This window comes from Silurus meridionalis, chromosome 9 (genome assembly GCF_014805685.1).
Source record: "Silurus meridionalis isolate SWU-2019-XX chromosome 9, ASM1480568v1, whole genome shotgun sequence".
NCBI classification, from domain to species: Eukaryota; Metazoa; Chordata; class Actinopteri; order Siluriformes; family Siluridae; genus Silurus; species Silurus meridionalis.
Window position 1 is genome coordinate 6,110,802 of NC_060892.1, and position 13,188 is coordinate 6,123,989.

The 13,188-nt window shown below is 38.1% G+C and overlaps 1 protein-coding gene across 1 annotated transcript in view; it reads right to left on the reverse strand.

The window, feature by feature from the left end:
• The window catches only part of insrb (insulin receptor b), a 90,168-nt gene that overhangs the window by 15,787 nt on the left and 61,193 nt on the right, over window positions 1-13,188 (reverse strand). Inside the window, exons 3-6 of the mRNA XM_046857519.1 lie at window positions 3,894-4,215; window positions 2,612-2,751; window positions 1,670-1,814; window positions 901-1,115 (exon numbers count right to left, since the gene is read on the reverse strand). Coding sequence (XP_046713475.1) covers window positions 901-1,115; window positions 1,670-1,814; window positions 2,612-2,751; window positions 3,894-4,215 — 822 coding nt within the window. The remainder of the gene's footprint in view (window positions 1-900; window positions 1,116-1,669; window positions 1,815-2,611; window positions 2,752-3,893; window positions 4,216-13,188) is intronic.

Sequence of the window (13,188 nt, forward strand, 5' to 3'; positions counted from 1 at the left end):
TTTATCTAATTGCTTGTTGGTTTGTTTATGCACAAAAGAAATCATTTTAATGTAAAAATATCTGGGGATATTTTTCTTTCTTTTTTTTCATTTTTGTTAAAATTTGTAAAAACCTGTGACCAAATGTATAATAGCCATAATATTCTAAATTACATAATATATTGTGTTACATGTATACAACTAAAAATACACTATATGAACAAAAGTTTATGGACACCTAATCATAATATGCGCTTTTTTATCTCATTCCATACTGAGTCCCCATTTCCCTGGGAAGATGTTTCACTAGATTTTGGAGTGAGCTTTTAGAGTTATATTTAGGTACTGACAAAACTCAGGTACTAAAACCGGTAAACAGGAATTAGGTCCTGATGTAGGTGAGTTGAGGGGTCTGGTGCACAGTCTGTGTTCAAATTAATCCTGAAGGTGTTCAGTAAGGTTGAGGTCAGAGCTCTATAACAGGAGATCTTTCACCCCAAACCGTGTAAAGCATATCTTCATGAAGTTGGCGTTGTGCCCAGGGGGATTGTCATGCTGGAACAGATTTGGATCTCCTAGTCCATGCCATAGACAATTGTGTGTCTAGAGCTTTGTGGTACCAGGTTGGGGAAAAACCACAGCCGGCTGTCCCAATACTTTTGGACATATTGTATATTAATACATACGTTTTTGTGGAAAATAAAATAACAATTAACTTAAGCAAGCATATTTATAAAGATAAAGATTTATGGTCTGCTGGGTAATGAAGAGTAATAACTGGGTATGGGTTGTTTGTTGGATCGACACTGATGTCAGAAAACACCTTTTGTGTAAAGTGATTCTAAACATGACTGCTTTATGATGCTGGGTGTGTCACAACTTATGTTAAACACGATAAATGGGGTAAAGATGCGAGCATACAAGAGGCCTGATCTCCGTTGGTGCGAGGTCCGATTTCATTTTTGACTTGTCGTGCTTTGGTCCCAGTCACTTCTTCCATCGTGTGGATCTCGGACAGGCAGAGTTTTGGGTTGTAGTAGAAGAACATGCGGCCCTGCAGGATGGTCAGGTTGTGTTTGGACCAGTCCCAGAGCTGGCGCAGGTTCTGATTATCCAGCGCGTAAAAGGAGTAGTTTCTGCGAAATCAACAATAATATACAAAATACTGGTAAATGTTAAAGTATTTAAATATTCAAATATTTAATGTATTAATATTAAATATAAATTAGCATTACAAGCATGGAATAAGAAGTTTTAATCGTTCAAAATTATTATTAGAAAGACAACTACAAGATGGTATCAAGTATCATTCAAATGCTAAATGTCAGAATTGTACAATTACTATTTCTATGAAAATTTTATCAAAAATCTAAATATCAGAATATTACAATAAATTCATAGTTTTTTTACACCCACCAAACCGATCACTGTATATAATTCATTATGCTTCCAGCTTTATTAGTTACAAATTAATTGTATATAATAGCAGCAGATTTTTAGTTAAATGCAACAACTAATGGCTTTAAAAATGTGCCTTTAAAAAAATGCACTTTCAACTTTTAAACTAATAAACTTACCACCCTGTCAAAAATGATTCACCTACAACACCACAAACCTGTCTGGTTTCTTATTTTTCTTATGAGTGTTCTAGAACAGGGAGCTAGAGTTCTGATGTCTGAAAAAGCCGTACCCAATATCTGGAGCTTCTCCACGAATGAGCCGAAGTTTTCTTAGGAAGGACAGCGAGACAAGAGCGTAAGCCCTCCGGATAGTCAGGTTGCCTGTGATCTCCTCCAGCTGACCCAGGTTAGCCTCCAGCTCTGCTGCAATGTTATCTGAGAAACAGAGGAACCACTTCAGCACTCATTGCACATTAATTCATGGCTACTTCTACACAAATGGTAGTTCCTTGCATTGCCAAATGGAAAACACAGCTTTTTAATAATAGTCTGTAAATAGAAATATGCTTATTTCTTGGTTGCAGTAAATACAATAAATTTTGTCTCTGATCAGACCTAGGTGGCAATGCTGAGCCAAGGCCAGGGAGCAGACAAGCAGGCTAAATCAATCACCTGTGTCAAACTCACACAGGAGGAAGAGTTATTTATAATATTTTAGGTGGCAAGCAAAACCTTGACCTGAACTTGGTGAATTTAAAATTATTTATACTAACATAACACACTGATCAGGCATGACATTATTACTACCTGCCTAATATTGTGCTGGTCCCCATTTGCTGCCAAAACAGTTTTGACCCATCAAGCATTAACTTTTTCAGCAATTTGAGCTACGGTTGCTCGTCTGTTGGATCGGACCACACGGGCCAGCCTTCACGCCCCACATTCATCAATGAAACTTGGCCAACCATGATCCTCTCATTTATACAGTAGTAAAAGGTTAAGGGCCTTGCTCAGAGGCCCAGCAGTGACAGCTCAGCGGTGCTGGGATTTGAACTCACAACTTTCCAAATCACCTACCACTGAGCTACCACTTCCTCTTATATAATGACTAACATCACATCATATTTCAGAGATTTCAAGGTTTATAATGTATCTGTCTTTTATCAGAGACAGAGTAATTTTTACATTCTAGTTAATAAGTTGGGGGAGAAAAAAAGGTAAATGGTGCTTACTGCCTCCACGGATCTTTATGATGAGGCTTCCGTTGAGGACGGTGCAACCGCGCAGAGCCTGAGCCGCCGTGACAGAGTCGATCGTGTGCACTCCGGTACACAGCTTAGGACAAAGTCCAGCACACAGAGTACAGTTTAACCTGCAAAATAGACAAAGCAGCAAAAATAAATAAAAATAAATAAACAGTTTATTTAAAGGAGTCTCGAATGTCCAAGGTAAAGCTGAAACTGCGTTTCTGGACATCCCTGTGAAAGAGTTTTTCTATTTCTCTCTAAAAATTCACATTAGGAGTTACTTAATAGGATAACACTATATACTATACTATAATGTGAATGAGAAAAGGAAGAAGATGGTTTAATGGTTAAAATGATTATTTCAGTTTTGAGTAAATAAATTGTCATAATAGGTAAATTGCTGTGGAATAAAATATTAAATAAAACAATTCTGCACATTTTATTATCGTAAAAAATATATATAAAATGTTAAAAACTAAAATATTTAATTCTGCTAATAAAACAAACCAAAACAAAAGAACAAAAAACAGAACAAAAGAACAAAAAAAAATGTTTATCACATCTACTTGTGGAAAACAACAGGGAAAAAAAGTGTGTGCGCACGCGAACGTGTGTGTGTACTCAGGGCTTATTAGTGAAAGCCTGCAGGAGAAGGTGGCTGCAGCAGAAAAACAACCAAATTACCAATTTCCGAGTCCTTGTAAAAGAGAAATCCAATCAAGCCTCTAAAACGTACAAACTGCACGAAAGAAACAAAGGAGGGAAAAAAAAATAATGATTGAGACAAAGGAAAAAAAAGAACAAAAACAAATGAAGAAAAAAAGCAAAAGTGCGAAAAGGGCTAAGGAACGAATGAAACGAGGGAAGAACGGGTGGAAGATTAAGTCAAAAGATGTAAGACGAAAAAGAAGGAAACAGCAAAAAAAAAAAAAGAAAGGCAAAGAAGAACAAATGAGGAAAGGAGAGATTGATAGAATACAAGAGCAAAAGATAAATAATTAATTAAAGTAAAAAAAAAGACAGGAGGAGGGGAGAAGGTGGGAAAAGAAAGAAAGAAAGAAAAAAGAAAGAAAGAAAGAAAGAAAGAAAGAAAGAAAGAAAGAAAGAAAGAAAGAAAGAAAGAAAGAAAGAAATTCTGTTCATTTCAGAGACACCTTGTTGTAAGGTTCAGGAACTCGAGCAGGAACTGTTTGGTTCACCCTGGGAAAGTGTGTTCATGGGCTTCAGGACTGGTTCACTGTTACATATAAATGATAGTGTTACTCACGAGGAGTCCATGTTGGTGTATCCTGAAGGGCAATCTGGGATACAGGCTCCATCATGAATGACGTACTGGTGACAGTCTTTGGTCTTCGTCTGTTTGCAGCGGTTGTGAAGGTCCTGACAGAACTGGAAGGAGACGCAACGCCACCCTTTAAAGGTGTAGTAACCGGAAGGACATCGTTCCACACACGTGTCCCCATGCAGGAAGTGACGACATGCCACACAGGCGCTGGCACTGCCCGCCGCCGAGCAGCCGCCCAGACACTGTTCATGACAGCACTGATTGGACGCGGTGCAAGCGTGGTATTTACATGCAGCAGGACAAACTGAGGACAGAGGAAACACACATCATCAGTATTCATTATTATTATTCATATTATTGCTATTATTAATATTATTATTATTATTCACTACTTCATGTAATTGCTGCCTTTTGTTCCAAGTCAACTCAATTCAGAGATTTTTATCTTTTATATGTGGTTGCTTGTCTTTTCCTGGAATTAACTGCAATACTTTTTAAATAAATAAATAAATAAATATGTTAAATAAAACTAAATAAAGTCCTCTCAATATGAGCAGAACTGGGATTTGGGTGCTTTCTGGGATTTATTACATTATTCAAAACATGAAACATGCAGTTTTGTTGTGTCATAAAATATTTTCATGATGCATAAATAACATTACATAAATATTAACGTTTAAACATAAAACGAAGAAAGATGTGAAATTAAATTAAATAAATGAACAAACAAGTAAACAAATGAGCAAATAAATGAATTGATGAATGAAAGTTATATTCATTGTTCATTCATTCAAGTTATTACAATATTCAAATCCATAAAAAAACAAAACAATGGGAAGCCTGAGTTTCAGTTGTGTTTCTTGAAATATTTACAAAAATGATGAAGGCAGAGAGAGAGAGAGGTGGGGATAGAAAGAGAGAATGCGTGAAAGATAGAGAGAGAGAGAGAGAGAGAGAGAGAGAGAGAGAGAGAGAGAGAGGTGGGGATAGAAGAGAAAATGCGTGAGAGAGAGAGAGAGGTGGGGATAGAAAGAGAGAATGCGTGAAAGATAGAGAGAGAGAGAGAGAGAGAGAGAGAGACAGAGAGAGAGACAGAGAGAGAGACAGAGAGAGAGAGAGAGAAAGAGAGGTTGGGGATTGAAAAAAGAGTAGGTGTGAAGGAGAGACAAAAAGAGGAAAGAGTAGAAAAAGCGTGAAAGAGTGAGAGAATAACAGGAAAAAGAAGGTTAAGAGAAAGAAAGAGAAAACAGAAGGGACAGAGAAAGAGATAGACAGAGAGACGGAGTAAGAGAGACGAGAGAGACAGAGAGAGGCAGAGAGACGGAGGGGGAAAGAGAAAGAGAGAGGCAGAGAGACCACTACACTTAACATGCATCATATTTGCTATTTTTCTAGTTTGTGTAACTTTAACTTGTATATATTTTATCTTCAACTTCTAGATTATTTTAAAATCGCACATAACGACTTAACACTTCTCGTTTTCTCCTATGACAGCAAGCTGCAATTTTGTTACTGTTCCCATTTGATTTGATTTATTTTCACAGTTTATTTCTCTTTATATATATTTTGCATTTTGATATTACTTTTGTCTTCATTTTTCATTATGTAAATAGTGTATGTAAACAAACATGCTTATATAGTACGTTAAATTGGATGGATGGATGGATGGATGGATGGATGGATGGATAGAGAGAGAGAGAGAGAGAGAGTTAAAGAGAGAGTTAAAGAGAGAGAGTTAAAGAGAGAGATAGAGAGAGTGACCATAGCAGGATTTCAGCCTTTGGACTGCAAGTGTTTTTTTGCCTGCAGTCTGACATCAGCAATAAATCTGCCGAATTGCTGAGTGTCCTGTAAGAACCCTGCATTATGTGGCACTAGGGGGCCCCACTGGAACAAACCATCACAAACCCCCTTCGTTTTTTTAGCGCCTGGAGCTCCGCCTGCCTGAAAATAGGGACAGAGGTGAAGGAGTTCAAGACGATGAAGTTTGTCCTGATTGGACGACTCGACAGAGGAAGACCAGCGGAGAGGAGGGGTCAACAGAAGAAAAAAAAAGACGAAAAAGACTTAACCCTTCAAAGAACTCGATCATTTATATTCTGTGAGTTGTTTTTCTACTGAGCCTTAAATCTAAGATTTAAAAAAATCCTGTAGTTAATTCATTCCCTTAGATAAAAAAAAAATAAATAAATAAAAATAAATAAAAACCACCTGCAGCTTGCGAGTTTGCTGGGATTTATTACAATACAAAACATAACAGATACGTAAAGATCGATCTGTGGGTTTGTCTTTCCTGGATTTTTTTTTATAATACTTCGGAAATCTTTTTTAAATAATTATTCAGTCATTTCTAAGAACGCATTACGATAAACCACATTAGAAACCACAATATTTTGTGTTTAACTGGAGCTGCATGAGCTGCTGCTATAGAAACTCTAATGCTTTAGAACACATCTGTGTTTCCCTACTGTCAGTGCTGCTATCATAGAAAACTGTGGATTAGTGTTCTGACCAATCACAATCAACCGTTATGCTTTTTACAGTCTGTACGATTTCAGCAATTGATTAAAACTATTACAAATATCACGGATATAATAAATGGCATGCATGTAGACTGTAGAATGATGACACCTAATGAATCAAGCTCCTTTTTATAATCAATGTATTGTTTCCATGTGTGCTGTAGCAACCGTTCGAAAGTAGGACATAGACTTTGACGTGAGAACGGTCAATGTTTCTGTAGACTTTGGATTTCATTCTGCTGATACAATCACGAGACACTACCTCATCAACAAAGAGTAGTGATCCCACCCCTGAAGCTGCCATGCAAGCCCAAGCCTTTTACGTATTGGATCATGAGCAGATCATTTCTTTTTCCACACTTTGGGCTTTTTATGATTTTGATAGAAATTTATTAAAGTTGGCCTTTCGATAAACTTCAATTTAAAATTCCAAACAGCTTTAATGAAAAAACACAGCAGCAGAGAGGCAGACTCACACTAGAACCCAATGCTCGACCAATCAAATGAATGAACCTGAACTATATAAAATTTGACTAAATTTGAATATCGGCAAATGATTACCGTTTCGTTGCATGTGACCAAACCTTAAACCTCTTCAGATTTCGTAGGTTATAAAGAAATCATATTACTAACTCGAAGCTTAAATGTTTGTAGGGTTTTTTGTATGATTTTTGTAGGTTTTATGTAGGTTAAAATTTGCCTTTTGCTTTTCTCTTTCTCGATTACAAAAATAAGACCAGTCTCAATTGCAAAAATATATAAATAAGTCCTTCACATTTCTCACTTCGATCGTCTAAAATGATCCCGCGAAATGCAGCAAGCAAAACATTTTGCGCTCGGTCGCCCCTTTTCACACAGTGGAGCTCATAACACACACACACACACACACACACACACACACACACACACACACACACACAAAAACACACAATTCTGGAAAAATCCACTCCATGGTTTTGGTGCAGCCTGAGATCCGCCCTCACGCTTAACCAATGTATTTGCTGTCCATGGAAGGCAGCCATTCAATGGCCTCTTCTAGTGTGGAGACAGATCCGCCCCTCATTAACCCTTCACATGCTGACACAAACACACACACACACACACACACACACACACACCTCTGCATGCAACAGGAGGCAAAGCCAGAACGTACACTAATAGCAGTATTGATGCACCTTATAAAGCATTACACCCCTATATTTGACACTGACACACAGACACACACACACACACACACACACACCACCCCTCCCGAACAGTGTGACATGTACGTGCACTTGAGAATTTATACTTCTGGCTCCTTGTTTGTGCGTTTTCCCTCCCGATTAACACGGCTGTGTTTACATTGTCTCCACCACACGGATGTAGAGCGCAGGAAAACTGCACTTCCTGCTCGGGAACTGAACCCGGCCCTTTAACTGTGTGAACAATAAACACGACTTGATCCCAGAGGCAAGTTACTTTAGCCAGAGTTCACACACACACACACACACACACACACACACACACACACACACACACACACACACACACACACACACACACACACACACACACACCCCTCTCCCACAATTATGCTCGGCTAATTAATGGACAATCACACGAGCAAAACATGGAGCTTTTAATACTAATCTTAAAGCTCATCCACTCAGAAAGTAGTACACTTAAAATATTTGAGACTGGGATCAAAAACTGAATGAGATAATGGATCGAAATCTCAGCTTTCAGTTCTTGATATTTACATCTAGATCATTTAGGTGTTATCCATGTTATTCTGCTGTTTGGTTTTGTTTTTTTTATTTCAATCTAATAAAAAGTATTGGAACAGCTGGCTATGTTTACAGTAATCCGAAAAAATTTGAAAATGGTGTTTTTGTCTAAAAAACGCTCTGCATCCACGCTATCGTTTTTTCAGCTGCTTCTCAAAAGCCAAGAAGCTTTTACTGTCATTTCAATCATATATAGCTGACACAGTAGACAGTGAAATGAGACACTATTTCTCCCGAACACTGATGCTACATAAAACAACATAGAGCTACATAAAACACCACAGAGCTACATCACACAACATAAAGCTACATAACACAGAGCTGAGGACTAAAGTAAGCTGTCCGAGCCACAAACACTGCATCGTGTGCAACCGAGTGCAAACCAACAAGATAAGACAGTGCAGAATAGATACAGAAAACAACATAGACTATTATATATTTTGTATATTATACAGTACAATGTGCAAAAAAAGAGAACTGTAAACAAGAGTGTACTTGTAAACATATACACAAAAAAACAATGTCTTCTTCTTCTCAGCCTGGCTTCCACTACTCTTTCCCATAACTTCATGGTGTGACTGATCAACTTTATTCCCCTGTAGTTACTGCAGGTCTGCACATCTCCCTCATTCTTAAACACCAGTACCAGCAACACTCCTTCTCCATTCCTCAGGCATCCTCTCACCTTCCAGAATCTTGTTAAACAATCTGGTTAAAAACTCCACAGCCATCTCTCCTAAACATCTCTATGCTTTTACTGGTATGTCATCTGGGCCAACTGACTTTCCACTCTTCATCCTCTTAATATTCACTTCCTGCTTCACCACATCCGCATCATCCACCCTTCTCTTTCTCTCTTTTTTCATCAGCTGCTCAAAACACTTTCTCTATCTTCTCAACACACTCTCCTCACTAATCAACAAATTCCCATCTCCATCCTTTATTGCTCTAACTTGCAGCACATCCTTCCCAACTCGGTCCCTCTGTCAGGCCAATCACTACAAATCCTTTTCACCTTCCTTGCTGCCCAACTTCATATGCCTTTTCCTTGACTTTTGCCACATCCCCCTTTTACCTGCTGCTGCATCTCCTTGTACTCCTGCCCAATTCTGTTTCTCCAACCTCTTTCTTCTTATGCTCTTCTGCAATTCCTTGTTCCACCACCACATCTCTGTGTCTTCCTTTCTCTTTCCAGATGTCACACCAAGTAGCTTCATATCAGTCTCCCTCATCACTTCTGCAGTAGTTGCCTATTTATTCAGCACTTCATCACCACCACCGAGCCCCTGTCTGACCTCTTCCCTGAATCTCACACTACAGTCTTCCTCCTTCAGTTTCACCATCTTATTCTTTTTTTCAGTCCTCACTCTCCTGCTCTTCTTCTTCAACTCCAAAGCCATTCTTCAGACCACCATCCGATGCTGTCTAACTACACTGTCCCCTGCCAACACCAGTCTCCAGGTTGCAGCTCCTGCATAGAATATAGTCCAACTGTGCGCATCTTCCTCTTCTTTTACACGTCACCCTATGCTCCTCCTTCTTCTTAAAAACGTATTTAATAAAAAGCAGCATGTAAACAGTTATAATATGGGACATGGATATGGATGTGTATGTTTTTTTACATGGATATAAAGAGTAACAGCTAAAAACACTTACATCCCTGTATTGGGCATGAGCAAACCGTGGGATGTTTTCAAAAGCCTCGGTTTTCACAGTCCACACCGCCACACGAAAACTCTGTTTTCCAATGTATCCATTTCGTAGAGTGTTTTCAAAAAGCAGTTTTCTTAGCCTAAAAGAAGTTTTCTTAGCCTAAAAACGGCGTCTCAGTGTTGACTGAAGACCAAAACAGAGAGAAAAATTGCGCTTTTTAATGAAAACGTATTAATGTGAACATGGACTTAAAGTGGACAGTTTTGCCCGATTTCATGTTAATCTTAAATACCTAAACTTTCTTTCGGCTTCTCCCGTTAGGGGTCGCCACAGCGGATCATCTGCATGTTTGATTTGGCACGTTTTTACGCTGGATGCCCTTCTAACGCAACCCTCCCGAATTATCCGGGCTTGAGACCGGCACTAAGAGTGGCCGGGGTTGGTTCCCTGACCGGGGATCGCCGCAGCGCTGCATCCTAACCACTAGACCACCAATCTTGAGTACCTATAGAGTAGTATTGTATCCTTCATATCTTTTGAGTCTTAATTTTTTTCAGATTTGTAAAGGAAAGATACAGGAATGGAGGCCAGTCATGGGCGGAGCTAGAGTCATGAGCTTGTGTACCTTTCCGTCTGCTGACTGCTACATTGCTATAAATAATCCAGGAACATAAATAAAACTTTATAGTCTTAAATTAACTATGGCTAACAGTCAGATCCAGTCGTACATATTTAATCCAGATTCATTTAATCTGAATTATTTAATCTGGAATTGAACAAGAACAACAGCAGCATCAACAACTCAAGGTCTATTTGGTTAATACTGAAAAAGGTTCTCCTTCCCTTGCATCCAAAAACACACTTGAAGCACAGTGAAGGGCATGTACAAAGCCAACTTAATAAATATCTGCTTTATATGGGCTGGAGTGAAAGATCTTGAGTTGCTGGCTATAAAGTTCTGTCCTCAACCATTCTGAAGATATTCCTGGATGAACTGGAACACTGACTGCACCCCAGGCCTCCTCACCTCATCTACATCAGTACCTGACTTTACTACTTGTAGCTGAATGAGCACGAATCTCCACAAGCACAAACCTGAAACATCTTCCTAGAAGAGTGAAGGTTACAACGGGGACTAAATGTGTAATGTGCTGTTCAAAGATGGTCAGATGTCTACAAACTTTTGTCTATATAGTGTATTTGAGAAACATTTATATTTATAGCATTTGGCAGACATCCTTATCAAGAGCGACAAAAAGACATTATAGGCCTGACAAATTTAATGAAACATTGGAGAACCAGGACAGAAGAGTCATTTGACTGGAGGTAAATTAGCTCAAAAATAGAGGGGAAGTCGACAAACAAGCTTGCTAATGTAATTTGTTCATTCAAAGTAGCTAAGAGGCAGCGTGAAGCACATTTTCAGCTCGTCAACTAGCCAGAATGAAAGGGAAAGAGGAAAACAACTCGAGCTGTTTCGCTGAAACAAGAGACTTCACTATATTCTTATTTTCCTTTATCCAAAAAATGGCATGTAAAATTATAAATTGTGTCTGACAATGTATTTTAAATGCACTTTTAACCTTATGACAAGTTACCTATTATCTAGTTACTACCTTTTTTCAGGACTCTCAGTAACATGATGAGACAGGAAAGAAATAATAGCTGGGGAGAGAACAAGGAAAAGGAATTAACTTGTATCTTGCAATTGTTGCTAAATTGCTGCTCTAGTGTGTTTCCAGTGACACCAGATAGTTTGCTTTAGAAAGGAATGTTTTCGTGCCCCATCTTACAACCTCCAGCGTAACTTCCTCCTACTTTCACAGCTTCTTTAACAATCTAATTAGAAGTGAATACAGGAACCGTAATTCACTGATACCGATAGCTGGGTAGGATAGTACTTGCCGATAACCAATTAATGACCCGATAGTTTTTAAAATAGACATAATAGGCATTTGACGGACATTTTGTAATATTACAAAAAAAACAAAAACAACAACAGTATTGAATCATGAAAATGAAATAAATATGAATATATTAATTTAACTAATAAATGCAATTATTTAATAAATAAATTATATATTCGAACTAACAAATATAATATAGCACTCTCCGTGCAGCACACAAGCTAACATGTAAAAACAAACAGCATGTGGCATCAGTGATCCGCCTTTAGTGGCCACTCTCATAAAGACCTGCACAGCCGCTCCAGCAACAGACAAAACCCTGAAAAACTATCAGTATGAATTTTGCAGATAGCTGATAGTCCCAGCAATCAACAATTGGCACGAATAATTCCAATTTACACCCGATGTGTCCCTTGTGCACGAGTCACGCCATTTGATGTGAAACCATTTTGGCATTCAGAGTCGTTTATATAATAAGTCATTATTATTTATAAATGAATTAAATAAGCAATGATCCTGAGCTCCCAGAATTTCCTGCTAACAAAACACACCCGTAACAACCCTGTCTTTTGCCAATTTTTCCATTAAAAAAATAATAAATTTTTCCCCCAATGTGCAACACACGTTGCTATACAGAAATATAAGCACCATGCTGCCTGAGATCTTCTAGCACTGCTCAACTGGTCCCGCCTTCTCTCAGGGTAAGAGGTAAGTATACTTCAAGGCTCTTCTCTGTTTTGGCAAAGATGTGGTGGAATGAACTTTCAGTAGATTTCATGAACAGAGTCACTGGCTATCTTCAAGCGACGGTGAACAATTCCTGAAACACTTAGCACTTTTCCTGATTTGCTTAGTCTTTTTTTGTTTTTTTAAATAAAAATAAGAAAATAATCGGAGTTGTAGGCTAATGGTATCTTAATTTTGTAATCTAGCGAACCAGTGTTGATTTATTTATTGATGGAGACTCAAAGCACTTTTTACGTCTCTCTGGTTAAGGGCGTCTACTAAAATGCTGTAAATTCAAGTGTAAATATACGACCACAGTGAGAAAATCTAAACAATATTTCAGCACAGCTGGATTAACGCTAGATTGTTTTGACATACTTCAGACAGGAAGTAGGAAGTTTGTGTACAAGTGCAGTACAAATCATGTTTGGATCGAGCATCCACAAGTCTGTGTACTATAATGCTAGTTTTTGGGTTATCCCATGCACAATAATGCTATTTTTTAGTTAACCTGTGAATTAAAATGCTAGTTTTTAGGTTAGCCCATGTACAAAAATGCTAGTTTTTTGTTAGTTTGTTTACTGGAATGCAAATTTTTGAGATAGACTGTAACAATACTGCTGGTTTAGGAATTTAGTATATTAGCCTGTATTCTCTGGTTTCTGCTATTTAATTATTAGCCGTTTTACTTTATTACTAC